The sequence below is a fragment of the Amphiura filiformis genome, chromosome 4, assembly GCF_039555335.1.
Source record: "Amphiura filiformis chromosome 4, Afil_fr2py, whole genome shotgun sequence".
Classification (NCBI taxonomy): Eukaryota; Metazoa; Echinodermata; class Ophiuroidea; order Amphilepidida; family Amphiuridae; genus Amphiura; species Amphiura filiformis.
Window position 1 is genome coordinate 56,843,668 of NC_092631.1, and position 19,783 is coordinate 56,863,450.

Genomic DNA, 19,783 nt, shown 5'->3' on the forward strand with positions numbered 1-19,783 from the left:
CCAGAAAAGCAAATAAATTTCTTCTTCTTAAAAGTTGAAGTTGATTTAAACCAGTTTGTTAAGGTCATTACAGGTCGTTACTGTAAAGATCCGGTTTACAAAAGATCAAAGGTCAAAAGGCAGAATGGAGTCTGGAAGGGGAATTCCCGATTTTCAATCGCTGCAAAATCAACGAAGAAAAATTGAAATTGAACGCAAGGTATGAATTTTCCTTGGAAAATTAGGCAACTTAAAATGTTATACAATGTCTCTGCAACAGCTGGATGTATTTTTCGGAATCCAGTGGCTACTGTGGACCACTTTAGCTTTATAATATGTTCGTTTTTCTTCATCAGACATGGGATGATGGACATGCACACATCATGCACATGTCAGTATTAACACTAACAGTTATTGTAGGTATGCTAGGTGAATTCAAATTTGCCATCAAACTGCATCATTTAACATATCAACCCCGCATATCAAATTAAAGCCCTTGAGTAAAGAAAGCCAAAACTGAAAACATTTTTGTCATAGCACTTTCCGTAACAAAGTTACATTTTGTCAAAGATTGACTTTCATCAAAAAGATTCTGCTATCAAAATTCCCCCAAAACGGCAGTTTGGGTCATTATTGTATTCTGGGGTCCAATAGTGTGACATACAGTCAAAATTTCAAAATTGAATATTAATGTCAAAAGTTAGCTTAAATTGAGTGGAATTATATACTCTTTCAAAATCTGCAAAATAGTTTCAGCGATTGCCCAGAAATCTGTACGAAGCACATAACTGTGGAGAAATCACTCTAAAATGTCGCGCATAACCGGACACCAAACATGTTTTAACCCCTGCTAAACAAAAAATATAAATGCCAAAATGGCTAAAAAGTTGCAAGTTAATGTGGTTTAGGAGCTTTTATAATGTAAAAATAAAATAACATTATAAGAAGTTGCTGTAACCTTCAAAACAGCATATTTGCATTTTGGTCAAAATACATGGTCAAAAATTTACCCAAAAGTTAATTATTGGGCCTGTTTTGTACAATTTCTGTCAGTTTAGATTAAAAGTTGCCATTTTTATGTGGGGCCAGCACAAGTGTGGCATAATAGATAAGTGGATGACTTTTTATAACATCAATTTTGTGCACATGAGAGAATTTAAGGTGCCCAGTGGTGGACACCAAATCATTTGGTGTCCAGTTATGACTGACAATAACAAGCTATCTGTAATTATGTCATACTTTGAAAAGTGTATTTGACCTGCAAATTTATCTAAACATATCACACTGTTGTTTTAAGTATTCATTGTTTATCAGATACCCAATTTTTAAAAATTATGACATATTATTCATTTTCATGTGTCGGTCATAACTCGGTGTCCAGTTTGTCGTATAATATCCAGCTTTAACTTTAATTCAACTTATTTTGCAATTTCCATTTGTCAGTCATATATTTAAACATGTCATAATATATCATTTGAAGTATTTGTTGTTTACAAATTACCCCATTTTCAAAAAATATAGCACACTTTGCATAAGCGCTGTCTTTGTTAACAGATGTTTTGTCTCTAACATTTCTTTCATAATACAATTTTAGTATACATCCTATTCACTCAATAAGACCAAAAAAAATAAGCAATGGTCACATATAAATGAAACTAAGAGGCAACCAGATGTAGATGATCTTTTTTGTCACAAGTGGTGTCCATGATTTTCGAGACCTTACATGTAATAAAAATTAAAAATAGTTGTTAACAATTTCTTTTTTGAAAGTTTTTAGTAATAACCCACTTGTTTTGTATAAAAAATTACAAATAGGCCAAATACCTGTTACAGTTTTCAAAATTCAGGGCAAATTATGTCTCGGTCATAACCGGACACCATTGGACCCCAGAATACAATAATGACCCATTTAGGAGTGTTTCTAGATCTTAGTCTCATGGCGATAGCAGCTTTTTCTTAATGGAACTGCTATCAAAATCCCTCTAAAATTACATGTGCGACTTGATTATCACCATAAAAAAATCATATATTTGGGTCAAGTGAAGTATAGAAAACAATTTATGTAGGTTTCCTTCACCGACCTGTTCTCGAAAAAAATTCAAATTTCTATGTAAATATGCATTGTGTTTGGGCCCCGGTCTCGGCGAATTTCGCTGACTAGCGAATGTGTTAACTAAGGTCATGAAGGTTTGCCTGGGATACCTAGTTATTGTCACACAATGACAATGGTGCAATTGATTTAAGTTTAATACATGCACTACAATTCTACAATCGTGTTAAAGTGGTCATAAGTTGCAGATGAGTAGCAGGCTATGTATGTGGAGGCATTTTGATTTTTTAAATGCCTCCACATTATGTCTGGTTCCATACAGCAATACGCAGTATTGCTGTCTGGTTAGCAGGTATGAATAATTCCGTTTGAATTGAGACATCGGAGCCGGTCAAACACAGAGGACTAACCTACATCCCGTATCCTACTATATCACTCAAACAAGCAAATCTCATCACGAATTCACTCACCTTGCGATCCTACATCATCAGCTGAAACAAACATCTAAGTTTCCAAAAACAACTTTGTCATTCCTCAAAACTACAAGTAACTTCATTAATAAAAAATTGAAATCCTACTATTACCCGTTATTGAAAATTTTGTTCGATTTATGTCAACCAAAAGAACACACAAGTCGAGTTCAGTTGACCAAAATGGTATCTCCTGCATCCTGGTCACCTCAGATATGACGTCAGTATCACAATCGGTGGATTGGATTGGTTGAAATCAACGCCACGTTTTTTGACCTTACAGGGGTCAGAGATATGCATATTCATGTATGAAAACAGCGATCGGATATAGTATCATCACGGGACTGAGAAATGCGACATTTTCGATGTTTGTACCGGGGAATTTCAGACACGGAGACTCCGCGGAGATTTCAACAAATTTGTCCAAAGGTAACCAAAGGGTTGGGGATCGCATTTTTAACTATCACTAAATGTTTCGGAATTGAGGTCGGCTAAAAAGTAGACAGTTTCGGGGACTGTAATTGGTGTACATGTAGATATGTCACATTTTGAACAGTGAGCGATAAGTGACCAATTTGATGCTCAGCACAAGTGTTTATCTTTACTCAGGGTACCTCCACATAGCCTGTAGTGTTAAAACAGTACCCTAGGCCGGGGGCCTATAGTACTATAATTAAAGGTCATTGAACATTGCACAGTCAGAGGGTCAAGTTCAAAATTACTCGGACCTTAAAAAAAATGTACCTTCAAAACTCACACCATCAGAAAATGTATACTTTGACCTACCTATGATATACAGTTATGGAGTTTGGGGGCAAAAGAGTAACAATAACATTGAATGCAGGTATGACCGTATGAAAGGTGAATTCAAATTTGCCATCAAACCACATCATTTTATATAAAATTACAGCCCAAAGGTTAAAGAAAGCCAAAACTGAAAACCTTTTTGTCATAGCACTTTCCGGAGCAAAGTTACATCTTGTCAAAGATTGACTTTCATCAAAAAGATTCAGCTATAAACAAAACAGCATTTCGGTGGTGTTTCTAGATCTATCTTAAAACAGTGATAGTCTCATGATGATCGGCAGCTTTTCTATGTGGAACTGCTATCAAAATCCCTCTAAAATTCCATGTGCGAGTGTCTCGACACCAAAAAAAATCATATATTTGGGTCAAGTGAAGTACGGTATAGACAACATGTAGGTTTCCTTGAGCTAGCTGTTTTTTAAATTCCTATGTAAATATATTTATTGTGTTTGGGCCCCGGTTTAGGCCATTTTGGCTGACTAGCAAATGTGTTTACTGAGGTTTGCCTCTCATACCTAAACATTGTGATGTCATAATATAGGTACAGCATTTTGTGAATACCAAAAAGTAGTAACCATACCAAAATAAAAACACATTCCAAAAAGTAATACCCTTCCCCTTGAGCCATATTTGGGATATGCATTCGAAGCAGAATTCATTTCTGCTCATTAAATATGACACCTCATTAATTTCTTCCAATGGCCCCATTCAAATTTGCACATGATAGTTACGCATTCGATGCTAGAGTGCTTTGCTATTGCTTTTCGGTCGGACAGCTGTGCAATTTTTTGCAGCAGTGCAATTTTTTGCACCGGAGGTTATTGTTTCTGTTAATGTTGAAATTTGGATGAAAGTTATTTCAATGAGTCAACTGTATCTTTTGAGCAAGATTTGCCTATTTTGGGCAGGCTAAAATTTTGCTGAAGTGTAATTTCAGCAACATTTTTGACGCAATCGTCTGTCGTGATCGGCTGTGTTTACCTCTGAACTTCCATTGCTTACACACTGTCATGCTTCAGCGAATCCGGCTAGTTTTTGAATGCAATGGTCTCTAGCTAGTAGAATGTGAAGCTATCGGTGAGCAAATGTTTGGCTAGACTTATTTACTATTCATTTCTTTGTATTGCAATAATGCAAAGCCTATAAAAAGCGCTTTGTCAACACATCATAAAAACGGGCAGGAAGGCCCCTAATTTTTTTGTTATTTCCCAAGCCGTACCCCTAGCTTGAAGAAGTGTTTATAATGTGTTTATAAATGATAGCCAAGAACTTCTTATACATGTAACATGTATTTTCATCACAACAATTTTAGAAACAAGGTTAGGGAGCAAATAAGAAATGATGAAAAAGAAAAAAAGAAAGAAATGTAAATAGAGCAACATAACAACTATCAAAAAAAAAAAAAAAAGGAATGTTTTCTTTCTCGTATAAAGTCCTACTTTTCCTTGTGCCAAACTTGATCAATGATCATCCACAGCAATACTGTTTAAAATGTACATGTTTTATTTTTTTCATCTGGTTACTTTTAATTTTCTTTTTTTAACAGATTAAGGACAATTCTGTCTTGGAGAGTGAACTTACGTCACTGAGAAAGACAGCGGTAAGTCATGGTTGAATTTCTTTATTATCTTCTGCATATTTTGTAAAAAAATCTTTCCATACCATGTATTTGAAAGAGATTTCAGTGTTTTGAATAAAAGTACGATATCAGCTTGATCATGATTAACTCATTTTAAAGCACCATATAGTAGTAGTAGTAGTAGTAGTAGTAGCAGTAGCAGTAGCAGCAGCAGCAGCAGCAGCAGCAGCAGCAGTATATTATTTTAATATCTTTTAAGGGGGTACTACACGCCTGCCCAATTTTGTGCCTATTTTTGCATTTTTCTCAAAACAATATAGCACATTGGTGACAAGTAAGATATGTATATTATAGGGGCAAGGACTACAACTACTGCACTGGAAATTTTATTTCAGCACAGACAATAGTTGTGGAGTTACAGTCAAAAATGAGGGAAACCAATATTTGATCAATAAATCAATAACTACTTGCCTTGAGCTGCTGAATTTCCAGTGCAGTAGTTGCAGTCCTTGCCCCTATAATATACATATCTTAGGTCATGTTCACATATGAATTATTTACCCGGGACCCGAGTTAATCCGGGTTGTACCCGGGTCCCGGGTTCAAAAAATCTCTGTTCACACTATAGCCACTCTCATGAAGAAAATTGACCCGGTTTGATTATTTTACCTAAGCCTACTGATGATGCAGGCGTATACATATTCTGTCATTGACTATTACCGGTATATAAAACAGGCTCCCGGCGTAACTATGCTAATTTATTAAATTTTATTTTCTAATTCTGTAATTTATCTAGTTGCTTCTGTTTTGGGTTAAAACTCACAAAAATAATTGTTACTTCTTGATTCGATAATACTAGTGTAGTAATTTGTTTGCATGAAAATAACTTTCTTATCTCAGGAATAGATGTTTATTGATTTTATTGCCAAAGAACCGAATCATTCTTTTCCCAGTGCAGACAGACACAATAGAAATGGGGTGATAATGGTTGAGTTTACTTCTAGTAATGCGGGTCAAACAGTGAATTTCTGTTCACACTACAATTGACCGGGTCATACCGGGTTTGACCCGGTTTTAACCTACTCTTTCCTAGGTTGAAAAAAAATTGACCGGTTCGATTTTTTTGAGGTTTTTCCTGTTCACACTTATAACCAACCGGGTCTAACCGGGTTGTACCCGAGACCCAGGGCAAAACAGGCATAGTGTGAACACGACCTTACTTGTCACCAATGCGCTATAATTTTTGAGAAAAATGCAAAAATAGGCACAAAATTGGGCAGGCGTGTAGTACCCCCTTAAACAGTTTCACTCAAAACTTAACATAATAGATTTGACAAGACTTCACAGATGAACTAGCAGAGTGCACTACAAATTAAAAAATGTGTTTGAAAGGGGGATTAATCCACAACAAATTGTATCACTGTTAAATGTTATGCAAATTATATATTTCATGCTACAATGTAGATCTGCAGCTTCCATAAAGCATTTGGGAATTGTCACCCCCTTTTGCTTTAATTAATACTCCTCCAAATTATACTTGGTCAAATCAAAGACTATGAGGTAGTGAACATTTAAGAGAAAAGATGTAGTTTAGCATGAATGTAAAGTGCAGACATTAACAAACTAATTGGTGTTGCTTAATGGGATGTTCTGATGAGTCACTGTGTTGTTAGTGGAGTGCAAGTGAAAGTCAACAACACTTCATGTAGAACTGAAAATGTTTTGTTTTATTTTCTCTATGGAATTCATCAAATTTTGACTCTGATGGGGGAGGGGTGTAGTGTGTACCCACCCTTATGCCCCTATGATGATATGCCAGTGTCAGATTATATTGTGATTTAAGGGTGGTGTTTCTTTTCAAAATCTTATTGTAATTTGTCATGTACCAAATTATCATGTGTTATTTCTGGATTCTTGTTTGTTTCAGGGTATTTACAAACAACAACCGAATAGTCGCATCTTCTTCAGGTCAGAGAAAAACAGTTGTCTCAGGGAGTGCAAAGGTTTGTATTTTTAAAATAAATATTGCTTTAAATACTGAAACTAAAGGGTAAATGAAGCAGGAAGACTAAAATTGTCATTTTCACAAAAAATTCCCTCAAATACCTTCCAGCACTAAATATTCTCCAGCTACAACCTGATGCCATAGCTGCGCCATTGGGTCAGATAATTTACATAATATGTGACATGATCAAGGGGAATGAGTCACATGTCGACCCTGGTCGAAAATGAGTTTTACATTTGTTTCTAAAAAAGATATTTAGAGCTTTCAGAAACTGAAAAGCCTATGTTGATACGACTTTTCGTTGCGAAGTTATGTCAATTTATCAATCGCTGAAAACAATAAAAAACAAAAGAAATTTAACACTTTCTTTGCCAATATCTCAAAATCAATATTAGCGACATCCGACTCATTTCCCTTGATCGTGTCACATATGGTTTAACCCCACGGGAGGGGGTACTCAAGTTTGATATATGGAAGTGAGAATCTGAAAGTGGACATATTACTTTACCAATTTTTTAAGAATTTGAAGCCAAGGAATCCCCCCACCTACTAATATGGCAGTTAAATTAGTGTTTTGGAGAGGACTTTATGCTGGGTCTGAATGGTAAAGCATATGGGCCAGGTGTTAATGTCCTCCTGTAGCACTCAACCAACCACAAGCCATTGAGAGATCAACTGGAATGTAAGGATAATGAACGCTAATTTTCACCCTGATATTTTGTGCCAGTTGAACATTTGTTCCAGTTGGATACTATATATACAGCTTCAGGTGTCTTCTCTTCTTAATAGTGTAATTTTTATATCCTCATTCGCAGATGAATCAAAGAATCTGAAGAAAGAGCTAGAGGATCTGGAAAGATCTTAGAAGCACTGACAAGGTATGCATATTATCCAGCTTTACATGTTGGTACATGCACTTGAGTATTTTCAATATTTTGATTTGTTCTAACTGTGATTCAACACAATTTAATGATACTTAGACAATTAAGCCTGCTCTATGGGTGGACACTAGACCTTTCAAGTACATGAAATTTTGTCAATGAAAAAAGCACTGAAAAGCAAACCTCAACACTGAAATGACCAGAACAAAAGAAAGTCAACTCTGAAATTGTGTTTCAGAAGTATTTCAGTGTATTTTCAGTATTTTGATACTTGCTATAATGAGCAATGATTCAGAGGATAAATTTACATAACAATAGCACTGGCCAGCTCATTTCAGTGTGATTAAATCAATTTCAGCATGTTCAGTGGGATTAAAGAATCACCACTGCCACGGTTGTGAACAATTTCATTGTGATTTACCAAGAGATCAATTCTTTTCAGTAAATTTTCAGTGTGATTTGCCCCAGGTTAAAGTTTTCAGAGATATTTCAGTGAAAATAAGCATTATTCTCATTTGCATAGCTGCATAACAAAGGGTTTGTTTTCAGTGTGATTTTTCACACTGAATTTTTTTTCAGCATGTTTTCAGTGTTGAGGTAAATATCAGTGTGATTTTCATTGTCAAAATTTCATAGTGTTTTTTGTGTGTGCAAATTAATGACTCTTATTTCACCTGCTTCACTCTGGGTTTTTTCTCGGTCAAAATCAATCAACTTTGCTAGAAAACATTTTTTTGTCATACTTTTAAATGCTGTCTCCCTTTCTTCTCTCTGCAGTTATCCAGACTTTGATGTGTAGATGAAGCACTGGCTAATATCATTCCCAACAACTGACATTCCTCAACAACCACCTGTAGGTGTTATTCAATAAACTGTTATTTTATTAACAACCAACTTCAGCAGAGAAGTGTTCTACAAGTACCAGAGTACGTAGTGTTTGCTCAAATGTTTGTATTGATTGTGAACATTGACTTTGTTGTGTTAGTACGTATACGTACATATATTTCTTGTAACCTGTCAAAGGTAACCTACCAAAGATAGAGCATTCATTATGTCTATGGTAGTTACTTGGTAGATCAAGATATTGCTGCACTATAAAGTATGCCTAATTAAGACTTAGGCCCACTGATGTGTATGAGATTCAAGGAGTAGTGCAGATATTCTTGTTAGTGGCACAAGATATATGCATATATCAATGCCAACTTTTCCATAAACTTAATTAAACATGTAACACTTCTGTATATATTTGTATGATATTAAGCAGCCCCTGAGTATACAGAGTATTTTCCAGTAGATGTACAATTATGTAGTTTGATAGTTTAATATTAGAATTGTTTATATCTTAGTGTTTGTAAATTTGAGATGTTTATCTTGACATTGTAGAAAAAGTATCAGTAAATAAGACGTAAGTTTTACTGTACTTGAAAGAAAGGGCACATCAGGGCTCTAGTAGTTCAGTCATTAGGTTATCAGAAGGGCTCTTGAAATGGAAGAATTGTATGTCAGTCAATGGTTATCAGCTAGCTATTGGATATAGAAACTTGAAGCTTGTATACAGATACATCCAAAAAGAGTCTCACGTTAAGACGTAATTGCCTTTTAAAAATGTTTTACATAAAACCAGCATTGTATTGAATACAAAATTGTGACTGAGAAAATATGGCAACTGCGACTGCAAGCACATCTGGGAACTGGGAATTGTTGAAAAGGGACCTTCTGACCTGTCCAGTATGTAAAGAATTCTTTGATGATAATGACAAGAAGGCTAGAGCTTTGACTTGCTTGCATTCATTTTGTGAGGAATGTCTGGGTGTCCTTATTGGAGGAAGAACCAGTGAAATGTTTGAATGTCCAATGTGCCAGTATAATATTGTTATTCATGAAGAGGGCGTGGAGTGTTTTCAAGTTGATTTCCACAAGCAAAGTCTTCTTGATTATTTGCCAGATGACTGTAGGAACAGGTTAGCTGCAAACTGGAGAAGTCAACATTCCTGTGCTGCCTGTCAAAACAACTTCATAGCAAAGAGTTGGTGTAATGATTGTACGTACTTGTGCAGGGTTTGTTCAGACTCTCACAAAGAAATGCACATATTCAAGACTCACAAAGTTGTGGAACTGACGGAAGAAGTGGAGCGCAATCTAGAAGAACAGTTTCATGAAAAGATGTGTGGAGAACACCAACAGGAAATTAACAAAGTGTGCATCACTTGCATGGAACCAGTATGTGATTTGTGTGTTGAGAGTTCTCATGTTGAAAACCATGTAATATGTTCCTTGGCTGATGCAGCCGCTGAGAGCAGGGTAGTTTTAGAAAACTTGACTACTGCCGTCCTCTCCCAGCAAGAACCACTGCGGCAAGTCAGAAGTAATATCACCAAAGATCATACAATGATTCAGAAACAAGGAGATACCAGTATTGAGTCACTTCATCTGGTGTTTAAAAATTGTCACACAGCACTGAGAGTTCAGGAGGAAGCACTTGTGAGTAAAATTACACAACCACGCAGCCAGTTTCAGAAACACCTTATAGACAAGAGAGAATCGGCTGAACTTAAACTTATGCAAATGGGGTCCAACTATGAGCATGTTTCTGATGTTATGGATAAGGGTAGTGATATCAAAGTAGTCAGGACCAGAAAAGAAGTAGAACCAATCATGAATGAAATATCCTCCTGGGTTATAGACACAAAGCCAGCACTGCAGTTACGTAATCTTAGGTTTGAACATCAAGACACTGAGCTAGAAAGTATATGCAACAAGATTGCCAGGTTAGGGAGAGTAATTGATGAAGTTGTCACCATACAGAAGATAGACCAAGCTTTCAGGGGATATACTAGTGCTATACATATGCATGTGTGTGACTCACTAAACATTCCCCTGTCGGTGCTTCCTGAGTTTGTGCAATTCCAGGTTCTTGATCCTAGTCAGCAAATAGTCCAGAATAATGTTTCAAATGTCTCGGATGGGAAGGTTATGATAACATACAAACCACAAGAGGCTGGTGAGCATATATTTGTTATGTTTTCAAAACATGATCCTGACAGCACATGCAAAGTGGTAATAGATGTACATGAGCTCAGTGTAGAGGTAATCCATGCTAAGGTTACCAAACCAAGTACAGTAAAAGTGACAATTCAGAAAGTTGTTGATGGCAGACTGTGTGGAGTAGAAAGAGGAGTCAAGTTTTTGATGTCATCATCATCTAGAAAATCAGTCCCTTGTGAAATTGTGTCTTCCATTATTGAAGATGGATTGTATACCCTTAGGTTTGTTCCTCGTAGCAAGGATAAGCATACACTTGACATTTGTGTAGGTGATGATACTGTAGTGCATCATCAAATTACTTCCGCGCATATTATAGGCATCACTGCAACAGATATAGGCATCACTGCTTCATGTGGTTTAGGGTTAGTAAATCACAGATGTGTTGTTGATATTGAGAAAAGTAATAAGCAGTTCACAGAACCACAATTGTATCCACAGTTAGTGGATCCTAAGGGGGAAATGTGTTCAATAAATATTGGTACTAGCTCTGGATGTCAGTCAAAATGGCATTTCTATCCAACCATACCAGGGACATATACTTTAGAAGTATATGGGGATTTGAATAAATTCTATGAACTTTGTACACTCCAAATACCTGTACGTGCACTCCATTTTCAAATGTGTAATTCTAATTGTGAATTTTGTTCATTTTGAATCTTGGATCAGCCCGAAGCCCAAGAAAGGTGTTGAGCCTAGTGTTCTCATATCTGTGTGTGTCTGAGAGTGTTTCATTTGCCAGTGTCAGGTACGATATGGTTCGTACACCCACAACATCCTAAGCCTTACTTTACCAATCGCTACTATATACCGAAGGCCGGTTCCGCTACAATACATACAACTAGAACTGGGTGTATAACTATTCTGTTAAACAACTACCATGCTCATTTGATCATTTCTTTGATCAAACTTCTCAAGTTAGCCTCTCCTGTTATTTGTAAATCTATGGCTTACACTTGTAACCTTTCACTTTATTCGTCAACATTTCCATCTGATTGGAAGAGGAGTGCCAAGGTAACACCAATCTACAAAAAATGGTGATAAAGGTGATGTTGGCAACTATTGGCCTATATCTGTACTACCTAGATTGTTTCAAAAATTATAGAACATGCAATTCATAATCAATTTTATGACTATCTTAGTGTCAAAGGCATTCTTTCCCCAAGTCAATCTGGTTCTAATCACTCTTGTGCTACCTCTTTACTTAATGTTCAAGATGATATTTTGAAAAATATGAATGATTGTTGTGCTGTAGGTGCCATTTGTCTTGATTTGAAGAAAGCCTTTGACACTGTAAATCATAATCTTCTTTTAAATCGACTTGGTATGTATGGTGTAAAATGGTTCAAATCTTAGCTGAGTAATAGTAATGTGTAAATATCAACTCAGTTCTTTCTGATTTTAAACCTGTTAACATGTAGGTATACCTCAAGGGTCTATATTAGGACCACTTCTCTTCATAATTTTTGTAAATAATTTACCACAAAGTGTTTTGTGTAAATCTGTAATGTATGCTGATGATACTACCCTTCTTTGTTGTTCAGATAATTCATCCCAACTTCAAACTGATCTTGAAAATAATTCGAATAATATTGGTGATTAGTTCCAAAGCAACCACTTAACCTTGAATATCAAAAAAAAAAGAAGAAAAAAAGAAGATATTTGGTACATGGCACATTCTTTCTAGTTTTTGACAATATTAAGTTAAGTTATTGTGATCTGACTATTGAAAAAGCAGACCAATTTAAATACCTTGGTGTTATATTTGATACAAACTTAACATATCCACTATGTTTCTAAAAATGTATCCAAAAGATGTGGTACCATAAATCGTATATATTCCACAGTCAACTCTGACCATGCTGGCAAATTCCCTTGTATTACCCCATTCTGATCACTGTAGCCCTGCATGGCCAAACTGTTCTGGGAACTTGCAAACTCTCTCCAAATCCTCCAGAACAGACTTGCAAGAATTATTTTGTTAGGTGACATTAGAACACCAACAGATGAAATGATGGATATGTTAAATTGGATTTAGGTGGCATGCAGGATCACGTCAAAGTGTGCAGTTATGAGGCCCGAAAGTTTCCATAATTCCAGGGTTAAGACCAACTTTAACCGAGCTGTTTGGAAATTTTATCATAATTATTGCACAGCCCCTATACTTTTAATGTTAGAGCTGTTAAAATATTGAATGATCTTCCATCTACAAAAATGTATAATTCGTATAACTTCAATACAATGAGTCTTTCCATGCTCAAGAATGCTACATTGTGTACTTCATTCAAGACAATTTAATTTATCAATATATCAATCATTATGGTATAAACTTTACCTACCAGTATTTATTTCATGAACTTGAATACCGTAAAACCCCGTCTACAAGCATATAGAGTGCTTCTGATGAAAGCTACATTAATCCAGGCACCATTATGGAGTTTGAACAAATAAGTTACGGATCCAAGCATATGCAAACAAGTATTATTTTAAGACCAATCTATTGTATTGGTATATTTACGCTTGCTTCGAATTAATTTAGCTTTCATAAAAAACACTATATATGCTTGTAGACGGGGTTTTACGGTATTTGAATATTGTATTTTCCTTATGTACTCTGTATGAATACTACTTAATTTAACTGATCAGTGAAACTGTATCTATAGAAAGAAAATGCACCCCAACCAATGTCTTCAGTTTACCTCCCGTCATCCCTTGCATCAAAAGTTGGGAGTTGTTTCTCTAATCTGCAGTACTATTTAAAACAAAATTCATACAGCTGAAAAAAAAATCTGAAAACTCTGTCTCCCTTTCTTCTCTCTGCAGTAATCCAGAGTTTGATGTGTGGATGACGCATGAGCTAATATCATTCGGAAAAGCCTACTTTACTCAACAATTACTTGCCAGTGTCATTCGGAGCAAACTGACATTTATTAACAACCAAATCAGCAGATAAGTGTTCTACAAGTATCACAGAGTGGCATTTTACATATTGGTTGTGAACATTGACTTTGTTGTGTCAGTACATATACATACATATATTCCTTAATTGTAACCTGTCAAAGGTAACCTGTCAAAGAGCATTCTTTATGTATATGATAGTTTACCTGGTTGCTACATATTACAAATTATGCCTAATTAAGAGTTTGGCTCACTGGTGTGTATGAGATGCAAGGAGTAGTGTAGATATTCTTGTTGGTGGCAATGCCAACTTTTACCATAAACTAAATCAAACATGTAAAACTTCTGTATATATTTGTATGTTTTTGATATAAGCAACCCCCTGAGTATACAAAGTATTTCCAGTAGTTATTATGTAGTTTGATAGTTTAATATTAGAATTGTTTATATCTTAGTGTTTGTAAACTTGAGATGTTTATCTTGACATTGTGGAAAAAGTATCAGTAAATAAGATTCAAGTTTTACTGTACTTGTAAGAAGGCACATCAGGGCTCTTGTAGAAAGAAGAATTGTATGTCTGTCATTAAAGGTTATCAAGTATTGGATGTAAAAACTTGAAGCTCGTATACAGATACATTCGAAGAAAGTCTCATGTTATAAGACTATTGCTTTGTTTTATGTAAAACCAACATTGTATTGAATACAAAATTGTGATTGATAAAATATGGCAACTGCAAGTGCAAGTACATCTGGGAACTGGGAATTGTTGAAAAGGGACCTTCTCACCTGTCCAATATGTAAGGAATTCTTTGATGATAATGACAAGAAGGCTAGAGCTTTGATGCCCTGCTTGCATTCATTTTGCGAGGAATGTCTGGGTGTCTTGATAGGTGGAAGAACTAGTGGAATGTTTGAATGCCCAATGTGCCACAATGAAATTAGTATTCATGAAGAAGGAGTGGAGTGGTTCCAAGTGGATTTCCACAAGCAAAGTCTTCTTGATTATCTGCCTGATGATTCCAGGAACAGGCTAGCTGCAAACTGGAGAAGTCAAAAGTTTTGCACTGCATGTGATAACCATCCTATAGCAGAAAGTTGGTGTAATGTGTGCAAGTACTTGTGCAGAATCTGTTCAGATTCTCACAAAGGAATGTTTGTCTTCAAAACTCATCAAGTTGTGGAATTGACGGAAGAAGTAGAGCGGAATCTAGAAGAACGGTTTCATGAAAAGATGTGTGGAGAACACCAACAGGAAATGAACAAAGTATGCACTACTTGCATGGAACCAGTATGTGATTTGTGCATTGAGAGTTTTCATGTTGGAAACCATGAAATATGTTCATTAACCGATGCAGCCGCTGAGAGCAGGGTACTTTTAGAAAACTTGACGACTGCAGTCCTCTCCCAGCAAGAACCACTGCGGCAAGTCAGAAGTATTATCGGCAAAGATCATACAATGATTCAGAAACAAGGAGATGCTAGTATTGAGTCACTTCATCAGGTGTTTGAAAAATGTCAATCAGCACTAAGAGTTCAGGAGGAAGCACTTGCGAGTAGAATATCACAACCACGTAGCCATTTCCAGAAACAACTCGTTGACAAGAGAGAATTGGCTGAACTTAAACTCATGCAAATGGGGTCCAACTATGAGCATGTTTCTGATGTTATGGATAAGGGTAGTGATATTAAAGTAGTCAGGACCAGGAAAGAAATAGAACCAACAATGAACGAAATATCCTCCTGGGTTATAGACACAAAGCCAGCACTACAGTTACGTAATCTTAGGTTTGAACATCAAGACACAGAGCTACAAAGTATATGCGACAAGATTACTAGGTTAGGTAATGTAGTTGATGAAGTTGTCACCATAGAGAAGATAGGCCAAGCATTCAAGGGTTACACCAGTACTATAAATATGAAAGTCTCTGACTCGCTAAACAATCCCCTGTCAGTACTTCCAGAGTTTGTTCAATTCCAGGTTCTTGATCCTAGTCAGCAAATAATCCAGAGCACTGTCTCAAATGTTGCTGATGGGAAGGTTGTGATTACATACAAACCACAAGAGGCTGGCGAGCATACATTTGTTATGTTTTCAAAACATGATCCTGACAGCAAATGCAAAATGGTAATAGATGTACATGAGCTGAGTGTTGCAGTAGAGGTTATCAATGCAAAGGTTTACAAACCAAGTACGGTAAAAGTGACAATTCAGAAAGTTGTTGATGGTAGAGAGTGTGGAGTAGAAAGCCGAGTCAAGTGTTTGATGTCTTCATCATCTAGGGAATCAATCCCTTGTGAAATTATGACTTTCAATATTGAAGATGGTCTGTACACCTTTAGATTTATTCCTCGTAGCCATGATATGCACATTCTTGACATTTGTGTAGGTGATGATACTATAGTGCGTCGACAAATTACCTCAATTATAGGCCTCACTGCAGCAGATGTAGGCATCACTGCTTCATGTGGTTTAGGCTTAGTAAATCACAAATGTGTAGTTGACATTGAGAAAAGTAAGCAGATCACAGAACCACTATTGTACCCACGGTTGAAGAATCCTAAAGGGGAAATGTGTCCAATAAATATTGGTACTAGCTCTGGATGTCAATCAAGATGGCATTTCTATCCAACCATACCAGGGACATATACTTTAGAAGTATATGGGGATTTGAATGAATTCTATGAACTTTGTACACTCCAAATACCTGTATATTCACTCAATTTTCAAATTTACAAGAAGTCTGCTTTTAATTCTGTATATGACATTATAGTACTAGCTGTTAATGAGAATCAAGAAGTACATTTGGTCAGTGATAGACATATGTTACAGTTACAGGTTAGAAACAAACGCAACCAGGTACTTGAAAGCTCTACAGTAATTGATGGATTAGGGTGGAAACTGAACTTTGCATGCTCTGGTCCTGACATGTGTAAGATTTATACCAGAACACATAGTAGTTGTGAATTTGTTGAGCATGCTGAAGTATTTAGAATATTGGAATGACAAAATGAAAAGTTCAGATACAAGAAGTGATATAAACACCATCGTATTGTATCCAGGGTCTTGGATTTTGATCAAATGAAGTCATATCCTGACACGATGAGCTGAAATGGTGTCATAGCCATTGGCATAGTTAAATAACCTTCATAACCCCCATAATAAATTTTGTCAGATGACGTCACTCTGATGTGCACATCATTAGCGAACATCATTACTGCACATTTCAAAGCTGTGAAGTGCGCAGTAACGACATGTGCATCAGCATGACGACATCACAGGTCTTATGGGATTTACTGAAGAGGTCAATTGTGCCAAGTTGGTTTGTAAGGGAAACATGCTGGAGTCACTCCATGGAAAATATATGGTCCAGACCTACCTATGCAAAATGCACAAACCATTTGTGACATGATCAAGGGGAATGAGTCACATGTCGACCCTGGTCGAAAATGAGTTTTGCATATGTTTCTAAAGAGGACATTTAGAGCTTTCAGAAACTGAAAACCCCATGTTGTTATGACTTTTCTTTGCGAAGTTACGTCAATTTATCAATTGCTGAAAACAATATAAAACAAAAGAATTTTGACACTCTCTTTGCCATTATCCCAAAATCAATATTTGCGACATCCGACTTATTTCCCTTGATCATGTCACATTTAGTGCAGAATGAATTCAAAAGCTACCTTTAATTTTTTTTTTGCTGGATTGAAAGTGTAGCAATTATTCAAAGAGAAATGATATGTTTTTTGTCTTGACATGCTAATATGTAAACAGAAATCATCAAATAAAACTTAAATACCACATTGTCAGATTAAAGGTGATATGAACAAGTTAAAAGAGTACTATATATATGTAATTGCTCCACAGTTGACTGATGATGATTTTTGAAAGTGTTACAAAGAATTTCTTCCCCTGTCCTAACCTAATGTTACTAGACCACTCAACTTGTGAGGAGATGCACTATTAGCGTTTTCGAGATACAGCAGACACAATAGGATGGCGCTGCACAAAGTGGGTAAAGTCTTTTGCATTGGCTGGGTTTTACCCAAATGGAAGACTGCCCTCCTTTTGTGTACATGTATGCCATACTTTGAAAAGGCTAATAACAAAACAAATTTACTGTGTGAATTATGTGTACCAGAAACTTACCAAGTACAGACAACAACCATATGATAGTGGATAAAATTTGTATCAATCTTTATTAAATAATATTAATGTTCATCATAATACACCTTTTTAAGGCACAGTTGATAATAATTTAATACTTTCTTGGATGTTACACAATCAAGCCAAATGAGTCATTTGTCCCCAAGCATTTACTTTTTGCCATTAATCATTTTTTGCCCCCTTTTTAAAGGGGTAACTCCTTTAATGAAATAATGGTTTTGCTATCAGATGAATTATTTTTCATTTTGCAGAAAAATTGAAATAGAAAATAAGTTTCAACACCTTTTTGACCATCATTTGAAAATGTATTTTAGTGACAAATGACCACTCCTTGCTTATCTGTGTCATCACACATATCGCAAACTGCACTTTATCAAATACAGGCTGTATCAAAATGATTGGTACACATCAATTTGGATGTTAATTGAAAAGCCTACCTCTTTCAAATACAACATTGAACATTCTTTAAAATGCCCAAAATGTACAGTTCATGACTCGTTATACAAGTAATCTACAAATTATTTTGATCTTATGTTGAATTTTGATGTATCAGACTCGTCCATTATCAATGAATACTGATGGGTACCAATCATTTTGATACAACTTGTACAGTATATACAGTTATATGACTTCACTGTGATTTCTGCAAGTAAGATAAATAAGTTAAGTAAGATCGTCTTATAGGGTTAGGGGCTGTGCAATAATTATGAGCAGGGGGGGTAAAATTTCCAAGCGGCTCACCAAAAATCACTTGCCCCCCCTCTCGGCCCGCCAAAAAATCTTTGCGCCCCCCCCTTGAACATGCCAAATTTTTGGGATCCCAATTTGCAAACCTTAAATGGTCTAGATGTATGTTGCGAACGCAGCGAGCAGGAAAATTTGCATATTTAAGCGTTTCCGTACTGTTTTCCTAAGCCTTTTTAGAGCATTTTATTAAAAAGATGCCCCATGAATGTGTGCCAAAAATTGCTTGCCCCCCCTTTCAGCTTGCCAAAAAATTCTTGCCCCCCCCAATTTTACACTCCCCCAGGGCTCATGATCATTGCACAGCCCCTTATTCCTTCATGTAATTTTGCATGAAATTAGGAAGGGTTAGAATTAGTTTAGGCTTGGGGTTAGGATGAGCTTACACTAAATAATTACATGAAGGATCAACCTATTTTTGGCATTTAATATATAACCATGATACATAAAGATATGCATTTGAATACAAAACCTTTTGTACTTATATGTAAGTAATTGTTTATATTTTTTATATTTGGATTAGTAACAAGCCACAAGATCAACTAAAATATGATAAAAAGTGACTAATAACCCTGTTCTACGGGCTGATGGACTTAACATGTCCGACGGCGAACCCGCTAAAACCCCACTAATTTAATTGCTCAGATAAAAAAAAACCGGAGAGGCTACAGGTATTAAAATGGATTCTAAGCTTTTGAATTTTGAACAACATCAATCTACGTTGGCCAAAAAAAATACAGCATTTAAAAACAAGTCATACAGCTGCAACAAATCCTGAAAATGCAAAATCTGGGTCAATCAGGCCCATAGAACAGGTTTTTTTCTGTCACACATGTATGTCTCTTAGCAGTTTTAACTGTTATAAAAACTGAACTTAAACAGTATGCATCATGAAAATGTAAATATATCTAGAAAAAGTGGCCACTATTTTGTCAGCTTTATGACACCATTGACAAATAAAACTTACAAAATGTTCAAGATACTGCCTTTGTGTGTCATTTTGTCTTTGTGTATTTCAAAATAATTTAAGGTAGTCGATCATTCTATGATTACAAAATAATAACATGAAATAGATGCATTTGTAGGATTGTAGAAATGAAAGTTGATTAGATTTTTTGATTGTCAAATCCAAAAATACTCACTAGTTTTACTTTCGCTATCTT

At 35.9% G+C, this 19,783-nt stretch overlaps 1 protein-coding gene across 1 annotated transcript; it reads left to right on the forward strand.

The window, feature by feature from the left end:
* Positions 1-52: 52 nt before the first annotated feature.
* Positions 53-17,934, forward strand: LOC140151109 (E3 ubiquitin-protein ligase TRIM45-like). Its single transcript, XM_072173329.1, has 6 exons — positions 53-199; positions 4,853-4,906; positions 6,813-6,888; positions 7,706-7,768; positions 8,549-8,697; positions 13,637-17,934. Exon 6 carries the CDS (start codon positions 14,436-14,438, stop codon positions 16,713-16,715), a length of 2,280 nt encoding a protein of 759 aa, XP_072029430.1. The 5' UTR covers positions 53-199; positions 4,853-4,906; positions 6,813-6,888; positions 7,706-7,768; positions 8,549-8,697; positions 13,637-14,435; the 3' UTR covers positions 16,716-17,934.
* The last annotated feature ends 1,849 nt before the right edge of the window (positions 17,935-19,783 follow it).